This window comes from Phyllobates terribilis, unplaced genomic scaffold, assembly GCF_046119375.1.
Source record: "Phyllobates terribilis strain yellow unplaced genomic scaffold, ASM4611937v1 Scaffold_3__8_contigs__length_932513732, whole genome shotgun sequence".
Lineage (NCBI taxonomy): Eukaryota > Metazoa > Chordata > Amphibia > Anura > Dendrobatidae > Phyllobates > Phyllobates terribilis.
Genome location: NW_027362763.1, coordinates 846,661,168 through 846,677,193, shown reverse-complemented (window position 1 = coordinate 846,677,193; position 16,026 = coordinate 846,661,168). Strand labels below are relative to the sequence as shown.

General features: G+C 41.8%; 1 protein-coding gene across 1 annotated transcript in view; it reads right to left on the bottom strand.

Moving 5' to 3' along the window:
* Positions 1-4,168: 4,168 nt before the first annotated feature.
* Positions 4,169-16,026, bottom strand: part of CST7 (cystatin F) — a 54,741-nt gene continuing 42,883 nt past the window's right edge. The window contains exons 3-5 of the mRNA XM_073673372.1: positions 8,143-8,303; positions 7,934-8,047; positions 4,169-6,008 (exon numbers count right to left, since the gene is read on the bottom strand). Coding sequence (XP_073529473.1) covers positions 5,901-6,008; positions 7,934-8,047; positions 8,143-8,303 — 383 coding nt within the window. The 3' untranslated portion in view covers positions 4,169-5,900. The remainder of the gene's footprint in view (positions 6,009-7,933; positions 8,048-8,142; positions 8,304-16,026) is intronic.

Genomic DNA, 16,026 nt, shown 5'->3' with positions numbered 1-16,026 from the left:
TCAAAAGTAGTTTTGACCACATATGGGATATTGGCGTACATAGGAAAAATTGCACAAAAAATTTTGGGTCCATTTTCTCCTGCTATCCTTGTGAAAATGAAAAAATTGGGGCTAAAACAACATTTTTATGGGAAAAATATATTATTTTCATTTTTACAGATCCACGTTGCAAAATTCTGTGAAGCACCTGTGGGTTCAAGGTGCTCACTAAACATCTAAATAAATTTATTGAGGGGTCTATTTTCCAAAATGATGTCATTTGTGGGTGTTTCCACTGTTTAGGCACATCAGGGGCTCTCCAAACGTGATATGACACCAGCAGACCATTCCATCAAAGTCGGCATTCCAAAATGTCACTCCTTCCTTTCTGAGCCCTGCCGTGTACCCAAACAGTGGTTTTTCCCCACATATGGGGTATTGGCTTACTTAGGAGAAATTGCACAACAAATGGTATGGTGAAATTTCTCCTGTTACCCTTATTAAAATGCAAAACTGGTGGCTAAAAAACATTTTTGTGGGAAAAATGTGAAAATTTAATTTTTACGGCTCAATGTTATAAACTTCTGTGACGCACGAGGGGGTTCAAGGTGCTCACTAAACATCTAAATAAATTCACTGAGGGGCCTAGTTTCCAAAATGGTGTCACTTGTGGGGGTTTTCCATTGTTTAGGCACATCAGTGGCTCTCCAAACGTGACATGGCGTCCGCTAATTATTCAATCAAATTTTACATTCAAAAAGTCAAATGACACTTCTTCCCTTCCGCGCCCTGCTGTGTGCCCAAACAGTGGTTTTCCCACACATATTGGGTATCAGTGAGCTCAAGAGAAATTGCACAACAAATTTTGGGGTCCATTTTTCCTGTTACCCTTGCAAAAATAAAAAAAATTGGATCGAAAGTAAAATTTTTGAGAAAAAAAAGTTAAATGTTCATTGTTTTCTTTTGGGTATTTTCTGTCATAAAGGCCCCCCAAAGTCACTTCAAATGTGATGTGATCCCTGAAAAAATGGTTTTGTAAATTTTGTTGAAAAAATTAGAAAATGCTGGTCAACTTTTAACCCTTATAACTTCCTAACCAAAAAAAATATTGGTTCCAAAATTGTGCTGATGTAAAAGTAGACATATGGGAAATGTTATTTATTAACTATTTTGTGTGACATATCTCTCTGATTTAAGGGCATGAAAATTCAAAGTTTGAGAATTGCAAAATTTTCTAAATTTTTGCCAAGTTTCCGATTTTTTCAGAAGTAAATGCCAGCCATATTAAATCAATTTTACCACTATCATAAATTAAAATATGTCACTAAAAAATAATCTTAGAATCAGGGGGATCCGTTGAAGCGTTCCAGAGTTATTACCTCAAAGTGACAGTGGTCAGAATTGTAAAAATTGGCTTGGTCATTAACATGCAAACAGCTTTCGGGAGTAAAATGGTTAAACTGAGCTGTTATGTCCTCTTATTAATCAGAGTCACCAGAAAATGGCTGCTGCATTTTTCTGCTTCTGCTTTTATATAGGGCTACGATAGTTCCTGCTATGATGTAAGGTGATAGCTACAAGGCATTATGGGATAGCCCACCTGAGATTATAAGCTCCTTATCAACCTGATGCCATCTTCTGCAATGTGTAAACGCAAAATTGTTTTAATTCGTCAGTTCTTTGAATTCCTAAAAATTTCTAAATTGACACAATTTCATCATCCTTATTAGGCCAGATTCATACATCAGTATTTCGCTATGTATTAGCCAACCGCAGATTTCCTGACTCAACAGCTTCATAAATGGCTACGAGGCGGTTGATTTCACATCATGGGACCTGTGGCTGGTCTGAGTGTCACAGTCCGTAATCAGAAAACCAAACACAAATGTGTGAATCTGGCCATATTGACCTTTTTAAATGAGCAGAATTTTCCATCAGTAGGTGTCAATTCTTTGTCATCAAACAAAAGTATGGTTTAGTGATGACAGCCTCAATGAGGGTGGGGAGGGGAAAGCAAAATTACTGTTGCAGCTTTCCCTGGTTAGGTATGCTGTGTTGGTGCACAATTTGAGGCCTCCACAATTTATCAAATTAATGGGATTGTCTGGCCTTAGGGTACAAGTCTGCAGACTTGTGAATCCTAACAGCGCACTGGGAGCGGGTGGTCATGTGTCCGCAAATATGCGATTTGCATACTTCTGGCCACATTCTGAGTGGAATTGTATGGCCACTTGTATAGAGCGAGGCTGCACATGTGTAGACGGTACATGATTGTATGTATGCAAATCACATACTTGCGGTCACGTGCATAATGCTCCCGGCGCCGGAGAATCCTCACAGTGACTGCAGACTTGTACCTTAAGGCCAGACAATCCCTTAAACCACCACTTTGTAATAAACTATTGAAAACAACTATTTGTTTCTTGTTCTCTCCGCCTGCTGTATTCAGGTTTCTCATGCGTAAAAACAGACCAGTGTTTGACCAGTGTCATTTTTTCATCACTGCTTGGATCAAAAATTGACATATCTCCCTGATGTTTTTGAGGACACACGGACATGTGAACATCACTATAGTTTATAATGGATACATGTTCTGTGAAAACCACGGATAGAACACACAAAAAGCCGACGTTTGAAGCAGGCATTATTGTCATTATTAGCTATCCAGGAAAATTGCCCTCTGCGTCTTTGAGAAAGAGGATGTAGCACAATGCAGTTAACCCAGGTGTAATTTTGCACAATTGTTTAACAAGCTTTTTTTCTCACTAGCTATTTCTTCCCATTTCTCAAACTATTTTTTTTTCTGTAAAGATTATTGATTCTTATTCCAGAAGCAAAACAGATCCTTGAGGCATCAAGATAAAGTTTTGCTTATTTTATGTAAATAAATGTTTACTTTATTAAATTCTGACATTATTACTTTATTGTGGCATCTCCAAATGTAGCGTCAATGGTGATGCAGTTAGTACTCCACCCTGGAGTGGTGCACGAGGGTTTGAAGAATGCCCAGTGTGTTATACAAGCAAAACCCCACACGTTCTTCTTGGCTTCTTTACGGAGTGTATTTTCAGCACACATAGCTTCACATTATACGTGTGAGGACCACAAGGGTCACTACGGTACCTCACAGCTAGTCTCAACTCCCAGTTGATTTGTGAGGGCCTCACTGGCTGGAGTGCGTCGGTATGACTCCTCACTTCTACTATCAATGTTCATTTGATGAGGGCCACATGCTCCTTCCTGTGCCACCGTATCTTCAGTTCCCCGTAGGAGAACTTGTGTCCCAGTAATGTGGCACTCTAGCTTCTTGTCTAGTATAGGAATCCTTCCTTCAGCTTTGTCCTTGCTTTAGGTCTCCCAGCCTGAGATAAGGAACCCGTCCTCCTCTTAGGCTTTGTTGGGCGCCCTTGCCCGAGATCTGGAATCCTTCTGCCACTTAATCCTTGCTCACCTTCAGAACTTGCTATCTGATATGGCCTCCATTCTTGGCACACAAACAACCATTTAAATGCCAGTCTGAGAGCAACAAGACCATAGGGAACAGATTAAGTAAATAGACCTAACTAACCTACAGGAAACTGGATTTCCTCTCAAATTATCTACATCTTCACTAACTGCCTTTACAATGCTATTTGCTGTCTGATAAGATCTATATTCAATATCCCTATGTATGTACATATACTATCCCTATCTAACTAGGTAGTCAGCCAGAAAATTAATACTCATAGTTTAATACATTGGTGGCACAGTGAGGTTGAACTTATTTTAACACTAGTAATATCAAATATGTTGGGAGCAATCCTGTGTGCGCTCCTAGGTGCAGCAGCAATGACAGCCTCTTCTTGTGTGCGCTCCTGCACTGGTCCTCTGAACACAATGGGTGGCGCATGCGCAGATTGAGAGCATTGCTTGCCAATAAATGTTACCGCACATGCGCCTCCGGCACTATTTTGTTGACGACCAATCGTTTTTTTAAGACCACTATACCGACTGAGCAGGCGCGATATTTAAAATTGAAGGCCGATCACTGAAGGTTAAGTCACCTGTCATTTAAGCCCAGAATGATGACAATGAGGCCAAAGCACCAAAAAAAGACCCGCCCACAGGCCCACCCCAAAGCACGAACATATGATTAAATGAAAACTTCAAAGATTACACAAGAACCACAAAACAGTTTATTTTTTCTCCGCAGGTATTATTTTAATCGGTGTAACAGCTCCAACATGACAATGCCTGTAGTTTACTGAGCATAATCCTGTTGACAGGTTCTCTTTAACCCCTTCACCCTGGTCGATTTTCCGTTATTTTTCCACCCCTTCTTCCAAGAGCCATAACTTTTTTATTTTTCCATCAATATAGCAATATCAGGGCTTATTTTTTGTGAGACGAGTTGCACTTTTGAACAATACCATTTATTTTACTGTATATTGTACTTGAAAACGGGAAAAAAATGCAAGTGTTGTGAAATTGCAAAAAAAAAGTGCAATTCCACAATTTTTTTTTTTTTTTGTAAAACTGACCTGGCAACATGATTCTCCAGGTCAGTACGAGTACGCAGACGCCAAAATTTTATATATTTTTTTCTTTCCTTGTGTCTCCATTTTCCCGTAGAGGTTTCATTTTTTGGGATATGGGTTTGTGTGAGGGCTTGTTTTTTGGAGTACATATGATGTTTTGATCGCCTTTTGTTGCACATTATTGCACTGTTAATGAGGCAAAAAAAATACATAATTCTTGAGTTTTATTTTTTTTTCCGTTATGCTGTTTACCGATCGGGTTAATTTATTGCATATTTTGATAGAACGGACATTTCTGAACGCAGCGATACCAAAAATGTGTATTTTTTAAGTTGATTTATTTATTTATTTTAACTTGTGTTTTTTTTTTTTTTTTTCATAGTTTTAAAAAAACTATTTGGGACTGTATTTAATAGTACCCTTCGGGCACTTGAAGCTACAATCGTATGATTGCTTGTACTATACATAGCAGTGCTTCAGCAGACCCCCAGCTGTCATGGCAACCCATAAACACCCTGCAATCACGTCATGTGGGCGCCGATGGGAGTGCAGAATGACATGCACCCCTGTCGGTGCATGTTAACTGCTGTTGTCAGAGATTGACAGTGGAATTTAACAGCATGCGGCTGTTGATGGCTAAATTAGTCAGCCATCATGGGCCCTTATGTGCGGGGAAAGATGCGGGCTCAACGTGAGAGCCCGCATCAAAGTTAGGGACACAGCATCTGACAAATATACATGATATGTCGTGATGGGGCTAAATACTGCAATGTTTCGGAGAAAAATACTTTAAATAGCTGCTGGGGACCGAGTCAAATGGACCGAGTCAGCGGCTTCTCCCTTGCTGCTCTATGTGCATGTATAGGGAGAGACCAGTCAGTCACTGGCAGCGGGATGGAGCGGGGACCTACCTTCCTGACTAGTCTCCTGTGCAGCTTAGTCTCCAGCAGCTTTTAAATTATGTCCTTTTCTGAAATGCCACTGCAATTCAGAGTCAAACACACATTGCTGAAATCATAAAACCAGTGTCTGATACAGGATTCCGTGTTTCCTTTAAATTGAAAAAAAAATGCATATTGTATGCATTCAGAACACACGTTTCATTTTTAAATCACCATAAGATCTATTTATTTTCTTATAAAGATAAATACACTGAATAGTCTGTGATGTTGGGTGCTATTGTCAGTAAATCTTAGCTTGAGAAATGCAGGTGCGTATCAGTGTTAAACCCATTGAATCCTAAAATACATTTTTGGTGACGTGGATGTGTCTTCTTCACTTGTGTAGATATGAACGCTTTTCAACAATATTTATTTAGTTATTTAATTTACAGTTTTCTTTTTACATTTCTCCCATTCGGTAGTATCTGTACTCAGCAGATATCCAGCCCTATAGGAAGTTGCTTTAGTCTCGTGTTCTGTGTGTTGCTAGATCCGGACTGCATTCTAGGACTGACAGTTTTTCAAAGTTCAACCAGCTGATTTTCCACACCTCAGAATAACAGGTGAACACCTAAAGAAGAGAAAAACAGAAAAAGTCAGTGCATATAACATCATAGTATGTTTCTCATGCAACTTTCAGGCCTCTTTCACACGTCCGTGTCTCCAGTAAGTGTGGTCACAGTTTGCAAATGTGCTGGAGACACACACACGTAGAACCATTCAAATGAATGGGTGACCATTTGTCTGTGCGCAAAACACGCTGACATATCAGTTTTTCTGCACTCCACAAAAAGCCCCACACGCGTGCATACTGATGACACACAGATAACATCCGTGTGTCATCAGTATCACACGTACCAGCGCCTGGGAATCAGAGGTACAGTTAGAGCTGTTCCCAAGCACCGGGTGCTGAAAGAATCTCTCATCATTGTCCCCTGCTTGCAAAATTGTGAGAAAGTCGACTTCTTTGGATGAAAGCAACCCCATACTGATAGTGGTCTCAGGACACTTTACTGTTGGCATGACACAGGACTCATGGTGGCATTCACCTTTTCTTCTCAAAACAGTCATTCTTATGTCTGAAGGGGTCTTCATCAGAGAAAATAACTTTACCCCATTCCTCAAATCCAATACAGTCCACTCCCTGTACTTCCTGCAAAATGGCATACTGAACTTGATGTTTTTCTTGGCGAGAAGTGGATTCTTTGCTGCCCTTCTTGATACTAGGCCACCCTTCAAAAGCCTTTGCCTCACTGTGCATGCATACACCTGCCTGATGCCATTCTTGAACAATCTTTGCCCATGTTTTGAACAATCCCATAGTTGAATCCTCTTTATGAGATTGTCCAGGCACACGCTGGACTTCCGTGGGGGCCCAGAAGCCTTCTTCATAGCATTTTAACCTCTTTTTGAAGTCCTTGACTATCTGATAAATGGTTGATCTGGGGCAATGTTATAAGCAGCAATGTCCTAGCCTGTACAGCGCTTTTGATGCAAAACAATGATGACTGCATGTGTTTCCTTGGAGGCTCCCATGTTTAACAGAAGAAGACAATGATTTTATGCACCTGCCCCTTTTTAAAGCAACAGTCTGCTCCCATAATTTGATTAGCATTACAGAGTGATATCAGATGCCTTGTCCTTGTTAACACTTTCTCCTGAGCCTATAAGAAGATCACTGAAATTTTGTAAACAGGCCATTTTGTGACAGAGCTGAAATTCAGGGAAATTTGGGTTTTGTGATTAATTTACATGGCAAGGAATGACACATTTTTTTTCCAATTCATCTGATCACTCTTCATAACACTCTAGAGTTAAATTCCTACTATAAAACTGAAGCAACAACTTTTTTCCTTCTAGAAAAAGCCAGTTAGCTCACCACACTGGGAGAGGATGCTGTTCCAGGACTGGATGAACCCGCACGGATGGTGTCAGAGCAACAGCTTCATGTACACAAAGGGGAAAGAATCCAGCGATGAGACATCATTCCAGGTAAATGTATAAAACTTTACTTCTGTCACCATTAAAAACACCCACGACTGGTCAGAAAAATAAAATGGGCAGCTGGATGGATTTAGGCGTTTCAGCGGTAAACCTTATTCATGGTCTTTTTTTTTTTTTAGTCTCAAATTTTTGGGTATGACTGTACACCAATGACTAATCTCAGTGTCATGCCAGATGTGAACCTTTCCCATAACATTATTAACAATTTAATTGCAGGTTTGCTCTATTGTAGTAATGCGGCTTCTGCCACTTTGGTACTTTCTTCATGTGAACATATCCTAAGATTGTATCCCTAGTATCTAGTCTAGAAAAAACTGTCCAGTCTAAATCTGAATTGACGCCAAGCTAATAGAGTAGTGTAAAGCACCTTGGCATTCGTCAAGAAAGGCTGTTTCTTATCTTGTGCGCTATTAAAATTACATTTTCAATAAGAACAAGGCAGAAACGGTAAATATTACTATATAAAGCCATAATAATATAGAAGTTTCTTACTCTTTTCATACTCCCTTTTTGAAAGTCACATTTGTCCAAATTGTATTCGGTGTTCTTTTTACAGACTGTTCTTGCCAACTTTGCACTTAGCATATATCTGATACCTTTCACAATCTGTAAAAAAATAAATAAATATACAATTTACATGCTGAAGATAGTAATCAGGGACAGAGTGTGTATCTACACAAGTAATGTTACACAGTTCACACCTGAATCATGGCTTTTTGGATTTCTAATTCTTTGGAAAGATAGACATCATTGGACATGTTATTAAAGGCATAGACTGTTATCCTCATTGCTTTCTTTACTTCAGGGTCATTAGTGCTGGCATTTCTGGGAAATCCAGGGTTTACAGTGGACGGGTGGAAGTCTAAAATATAAGAAAAGTAGATTTTTTTTTTCTGAACTACAGGAAACATTTCTAGTCATTAGCATTATAATACAGCAAAATAATTGAATGTTAAACCACTCACCACCTTTAGATCAGTTTAGATTAGAATGGTTTCCGGCAGCATTTCTAGTATTGTGTATGTGTTTATAGGTCTCTGACAATTTTGCACATGTGAGCGCTGCAGATTATTAGCATTTTTCTGTACAAAACTGTTTAACTTCTTCACAGTGGGTGCCCACGTAGCGTTTTACAAGCGTTTTACAAGCGTTTATGCTGCGGAATTTCCGCAGCATAAATGCTTGGGAAACACTTGGTAATCCGTCCCCCATGGACCCCAATGACGAGCCGCACTTTCAATGCCCATGTTGCGTAATCGCCGCCATTGACTTGCATTGGACCACGTGACATCCGCATCACTGCATTTGCACATGCGGATATCACACGGTTCAATGTGCGGATGGTACCCAAGTCTGGAGAAGAGGAGACTCTCATCCAGACCTGGGTACCATAGAAACTGTAAAAAAAAGAATTTAAAATAAAAAATAAAGTTTATACTCACCTTCTGATGTCTTCCTGGTGTTTTGTCTGCTCCGTCCGGTGTCTTGCAATGTTCGCGTTGATGTGAAGGACCTGCCATGACGTCACTGAGTCATGTGACCCATCACATGGCTCAATGACGTCACCGCAGGTCCTTCACACCCCCGCAAGCAGTGCAAGACACCGGACGGAGCAGACAAAACACCAGGAAGACATTAGAAGGTGAGTATAAACTTTATTTTTTTTATTTTTCACCATTCTTATTCTTTTTTTTAACTAACTTGGTCACACTACTATAAATCCATGCCGGTTGCATGGATTTATATAGTGTGAACAAGTTGTCAAGCACTTTTCCAAGTGATGCTAAAATCGCTTGGAAAAGCGCTTGATAACCCGCATGCAGAAATGCATGCAAAGACGCTTCACAAACGCTTCTACCTGGCGGGAAAACCGCATTTAAAATCCGCATGCGTTTTTCCTGCCAGGGAGAAGCGTAAAAAATATAAAGCATTTCTGCATCGTGGGCACTTAGCCTGAAAATACAAGGTTCTTCATTGTCTTTTGCAAGAACGTTGGTGTGAATTGATTCTTAGGACCTAATTCAGCGGCTAGGTCAGTAATCTGTACCTAATGGAAAAGCGTCGAGGAACCCCCCTCCCACCTACGGCTCTTTAGATTAGCCAGCTTGGCACAATGTCACATGTGCGTCATACCACAATGAAGTTGTTGCATTAGAACGACTAGTCACAAGAAAAGTAGATGGTGAGAAGTGGTTCTCAGGGCTTCTTCCAGTAGCCACAGATAACCGACCTGGCCAACTCATTTATAGATCAATTTAGAGCCAGATTCTGACTTGATATTAATGACGCGCCCCTGGGCCTGTGTCGCGCTGCGTTGCGCACGCGGGAGCTTACCCGGTGCCGGATCTGTTGAGGGTTGTAGTCTCGTGGCGGTGATCCGGTCCGTGCCCAGGGAGTCAGACTAAGTGGCGCTGTTTTAGCGGTAGATGTTGGACGACTACGCCACCCGTTGAGTGCAGCCAGGGAGCTGCTGCTGCAGGGCAGACCGCTGAGGCCGGTGGTAGGATTGTGCAGCGTGATAGTATAACCCCCAACGGGAGGGGTATGGCCTCAGGGCAGCCGACGTGGATGATGGGGGTAGCAGGAACCACTCGGAGACGGTACTGTGTAGTTCAGGGTCTTTACTGGTCACAAAGATAGACCCTCCCGGAGTACTGGCTAGCGATTGGGGCCTGGTCAGTCCTTGAGCAGATGGGATCTCCCCTGGCCAGGCGGAGTTGTAGGCCTCCCAAACTAACGATACTCTTCTGGCTACCTTGCTAGAGGCAGGTATAAGTAGCCCACGTCCCTGAGTGTACCGTGTGGTGCTCACCCGTATGGCCGGTGACTCGGGGCCTTCGGGTTTCTGGGCCAGAGGACCTGCAATCCCCTGCCGGTCGGTTTCTGCTGCTGGATAGGAGTTAGTCCCCACAGCCTCGGACTCCGGTGATCACTTCTCAGTCAGGGCGAGCTCTGCAGCTGCCAGCCCCTGACTCCTTGTAACACTGCTCCCACAGAGCTCCTGTTGTTTTGTTCCTATATTTGCTTCTTTCCTCTGCTTCTTCTCTACTCACTCACCCTGCCTCAGCCCTAGGTTTATATAGGGGAAGTTCTTCCCCTCCCAGGACTGGGCAGGAGGTGTGGCATGCATAGGATCCCTGACCAAGAGACCTCCCACCTGCTCTCAGACATAACATTGCTGTTACTGTGGAAAACCAGACCCCTGGGGTGCCACATTAATATTACAGTTTAAGCCATTTTCGAGAAGCTTTGGCTTTTTATTTATTTTTATCTTCCTGCTTGGGTAATCTGTCAGCAGGTTTTGCTGTGCAATCTGAGAGCACCATAGTGATATCACAGCTGACACCCGGCACTCACTGCCAGGAGCAGTGCCCGCAGGTTAACCCCCCAAATGCTGTGATCGATATCAGAGAGGGCTCACTCTGCATTCCGATCAGTGCCCATGCAACGTCATTGCGAGGGCCTGATAGTTGCCACAACCTGATGTTGTTATGATGAAATCCGGTCTTGCAAGTTCATGAGATCATGTGCAGTGCATGATCTAACCAACTTGTGCCAGTGCAGAACTTGTGTCAGAGTAGAACTGTCAGTTATAAACCATTGCAATGCATACATACAGGTGCTTCTCACAATATTAGAATATCAACAAAAAGTTTATTTATTTCAGTTCTTCAATACAAAAAGTGAAACTCATTATATAGAGTCATTACAAACAGAGTGATCTATTTCAAGTGTTTATTTCTGTTAATGTTGATGATTATGGCTTACATCCAATGAAAACGCAAAAGTCACTGTCTCCGTAAATTAGAATACTTTATAACAACAGCTTGACCTACTGAAATATATGTTCAGTAAATGCACTCAATACTTAGCCAGGGCTCCATTTGCATCAATTACTGCATCAATGTGGCGTGGCATGGAGGCAATCAGCCTGTGGCACTGCGGAGGTGTTATGGAAGCCCAGGTTGCTTTGATAGCAGCCTTCAGCTCATCTGCATTGTTGGGTCTGGTGTATCTCATCTTCCTCTTGACCTTAACCCTATAGAGAATCTATGGGGTATTGTCAAGTGAGTTTGCTGGCCAATGAAGCACAGTGATACTGTTGTTTTTAAACCAAGTATTGGTACTTTTGGCAGTGTGGACAGGTGCCAAGTCCTGCTGGAGAATGAAATTTCCACCTCCAAAAAGCTTGTCGGCCGAGGGAAGCATGAAGTGCTCTAAAATTTCCTGGTAGACGGCTGCACTGACTTTGGTCTTGATAAAACACAGTGGACCTACACCAGCAGATGACATGGCTCCCCAAACCATCCCTGATTGTGGAAACTTCACACTAGACCTCAAGCAGCTTGGATTGTCGCCTCTCCACTCTTCCTCCAGACTCTGGGACCCTGATTTCCAAATGAAATGCAAAATGTACTTTCATCTGAAAACAACACCTTGGACCACTGAGTAACAGTCCAGGTCTTTTTCTCCTTGGCCCAGGTAAGACGATTCTGGCGTTGTCTATTGGTTATGAGTGGCTTGACACAAGGAATGTGACATTTGTAGCCCATGTCCTGGATACGTCTGTGTGTGGTGTCTCTTGATGCAATGACTCCAGCAGCAGTCCACTCCTTGTGAATCTCCCCCAAATGTTTCAATGGCCTTTTCTTAACAATCCTTTCAAGGCTGCGGTTATCCCGGTTGCTTGTGCACCTTTTCGTACCACACTTTTTCCTTCCACTCAACTTTCCATTATTATGCTTGGATACAGCACTCTGAACAGCCAGCTTCTTTAGCAATGACCTTTTATGGCTTACCCTCCTTGTGGAGTGTGTCAATGACTGCCTTCTGGACATCTGTCAAGTCAGCCGTATTCCCCATGACTGTGGAGCCTACTTAAACAGACTAAGGGACCTTTTTAAATGCGTAGGAAGTCTTTGCAGGTGTTTATTTTTAATTATTCTAATTTACTGAGATAATGACTTTCTTGTTTCCATTGGCTGTAATCCATAATCATCAACATTAATAGAAATAAAACACTTGAAATAGATCACTCTGTTATGACTCTATATAATATATGAGTTTCACTTTTTAGATTGAAGCACTGAACTAAATTAACTTTTTGATGATCTTCTAATTTAGTGATAAGCACATACATACATGCATACGTATGTATCTCTGGCAAAAATTAAGAGACCACTGCAAAATTTTCAGTTTTTCTCTTTATAGGTATATTTTTGAGTAAAATGTATATTGTTGTTTTAGTCTATAAACTACTGACAACATGTCTCCAAAATGCAAAGCTAAAAATTTTGTATTTATTTGCAGCAAATGATAAAGCGTCAAAATACTAAAAAAGAAACAGTGCTCTCAGACCTCAAATTACTCATGTTTTAACTCCGGAACAGTTCAGAAATCAATATTTGGTGGACTAACCATGATTCTTAAATCACAGCTTTCAAGCGTCTTGCCATGCTTTCCAATAGAAAACTGTTCAGTGGTCTCTTCATTTTTTCCAGAGCTGTATATGTATGAATGAAATATATAGGTACGAATGAAATTTATTTATATATATATATATATATATATATATATATATATATATATATATATATATATATATATATATATATATATATACATATACATATATATATACATATACATACATACATACACACACACATATATACATATATATATATACACACACACAGTACAGACCAAAAGTTTGGACACCTTCTCGTTTAAAGATTTTTCTGTATTTTCCTGACTATGAAAATTGTACATTCACACTGAAGGCATCAGAACTATGAATTAACACATGTGGAATTATATACTTAACAAAAAAGTGTGAAACAACTGAAAATATGTCTTATATTCTAGGTTCTTCAAAGTAGCCACCTTTTGCTTTGATGACTGCTTTGCACTCTCTTGGCATTCTCTTCATGAGCTTCAAGAGGTAGTCACCGGAAATGGTTTTCACTTCATAGGTGTGCCCTGTCAGGTTTAATAAGTGGGATTTCTTGCCTTATAAATGGGGTTGGAACCATCAGTTGTGTTGTGCAGAAGTCAGGTGGATACACAGCTGATAGTCCTACAGAATAGACTGTTAGAATTTGTATTATGGCAAGAAAAAAGCAGCTAAGTAAAGAAAAACGAGTGGCCATCATTACTTTAAGAAATGAAGGTCAGTCAGTCTGAAAAATTGGGAAAACTTTGAAAGTGTCCCCAAGTGCAGTTGCAAAAACCATCAAGCGCTACAAAGAAACTGGCTCACATGAGGACCACCCCAGGAAAGGAAGACCAAGAGTCACCTCTGCTTCTGAGGATAAGTTTATTCGAGTCACTAGCCTCAGAAATCGCAGGTTAACAGCATCTCAGATTAGAGACCAGGTCAATGCCACACAGAGTTCTAGCAGCAGACATCTCTACAACAACTGTTAAGAGGAGACTTTGTGCAGCAGGCCTTCATGGTAAAATAGCTGCTAGGAAACCACTGCTAAGGACAGGCAACAAGCAGAAGAGACTTGTTTGGGCTAAAGAACACAAGGAATGGACATTAGACCAGTGGAAAGATCCTAGTTACTTACCGGTAACGGGATTTTACAGAGCCCATGACAGCACCACCTGAGAGAGGGTATCCGCCCACCAAGGACAGGAACCTACTGAATAAAAAGGCGGTACCTCTCCTCCGCATCAGTTTTGTTTCAGAGCATGAGAGGGCCTCCGAAGACAGGTTAATACATAACCACCACCTCAACATATGTACTAAACACCTTAAAAAAAGTGCACACCACAGTGATAAAGGGGAGGGAATTAATAGGGTGCTGTCATGGGCTCTGTAAAATCCCGTTACCGGTAAGTAACTAGGATCTTTTCTCCTTCTCCCATGACAGCACCACCTGAGAGATTTATAGAGATCAAATACCAGAGGGAGGGATCACCGCTTGCAACACCCTTCTACCAAAGGACAGATCAGTAGAAGAGGAAAGGTCAAGACGGTAATGTTTGTAAAATGTAGCGGGGGATGACCAAGTTGCCGCCTTACATATAATGTCGATGGGCACATCCGCCTTCTCAGCCCAGGAAGCAGCTACCGCTCTGGTGGAATGGGCCTTCAGGTTCTCAGGAACCGGCAGATTGCTAGAAGAGTAGGCTAAGGTAATAGTATCCCTGACCCATCTAGCTATGGTCCCCCTTGTAACCTTAAGTCCTTTCCTAGCCCCCTGAAAGGATATAAATAAAGCGTCACTCTTTCTCCAGGCTTTTGTCACTTCCAAATACTGGACTAACACCCTCTTAACATCTAAGGTGTGAAGCTTATGTTCCTCAGAATCCCTAGGATTAGGATAGAAGGAAGGGAGAGTGATTACTTGCGTCCTATGGAACTTGGAGGCTACCTTTGGAAGATAGGCCAGGTCTGGTCTTAAGATTACTCTATCCATACATACTTGAGTGAATGGATGGTTAACGGATAGTGCGTGTAAGTCACTGACTCTACGAGCTGATGTCAGGGCCACCAATAGCGCAGTCTTTAAAGTTAAGATTTTTTCTGAAACCTTCTCTAAGGGCTCGAAGGGAGGTTTGGTTAATGCTTCCAGAACTAAATTAAGGTCCCAAGGAGGCATTCTTGGAACAGGAATAGGTCTGGATCTATGACAGGCTTTAATAAATCTAATGATCCATCTATTTGCTGCCAAGTCATAATTATACAGTGCCCCCAGAGCCGATACCTGTACCTTAAGAGTACTGGTGGCTAGTCCCATGTTTAACCCCTTCTGGAGGAATTCTAGTATGGCCTCAATAGGAATCCTCCCTTTGGCAGACTGACCCGAGGTAGACAAGAACTTAGCCCAGGTTCTACCATAGATTCTAGTTGTTATCGGCTTTCTACTTGCTAGAAGGGTAGTAACAAGATCCGGAGAAAACCCCCTTTGCGTCAATAGCGACCTCTCAAAATCCAAGCCGTCAAATGCAGGCCCGCTCTTTGGGGATGACAGACTGGGCCCTGCCTGAGGAGATCCGGGATGTCCGGAAGAACCCATGGATCTGCTTGGGACATTCTCTTCATCCAAGTGAACCATGGTCTCTTGGGCCAGAACGGGGCGATCAATATAACCCTCGCCCGTTCCTCTCGGATCTTCCTCAGGATAGTAGGGATCAGTACTAAAGGGGGAAAGGCATAAGCTAGAGTGAAATCCCACTGAATCTGCAGCGCGTCCACCGCAAACGCCCCCTCTTTTGGATTCAGGGAGCAAAAGGTTTCAGTCTTCCGATTGTGTCTGTTTGCAAACAGATCTATCTGGGGCTGTCCCCACCGATCCACAATCTGCTGAAAAACGGCTGGATTCAACTCCCACTCTCCTTGTTTCAAGATGTGACGACTCAAGAAATCGGCCTTTATGTTCTCTTCCCCTTTTATATGCAGTGCCGAGAGCGTAACCAGCCGACTCTCGGCAAACCTGAAGATCTGATCTGCTATTAACATCAGAGGGAGAGACCTGGTACCCCCCTGATGATTGATGTAGGCGACTGTTGATCTGTTGTCTGACATTATCCTGACGTGAGGACCCTGAAGAACAGAACTGAATTCTTTTAGC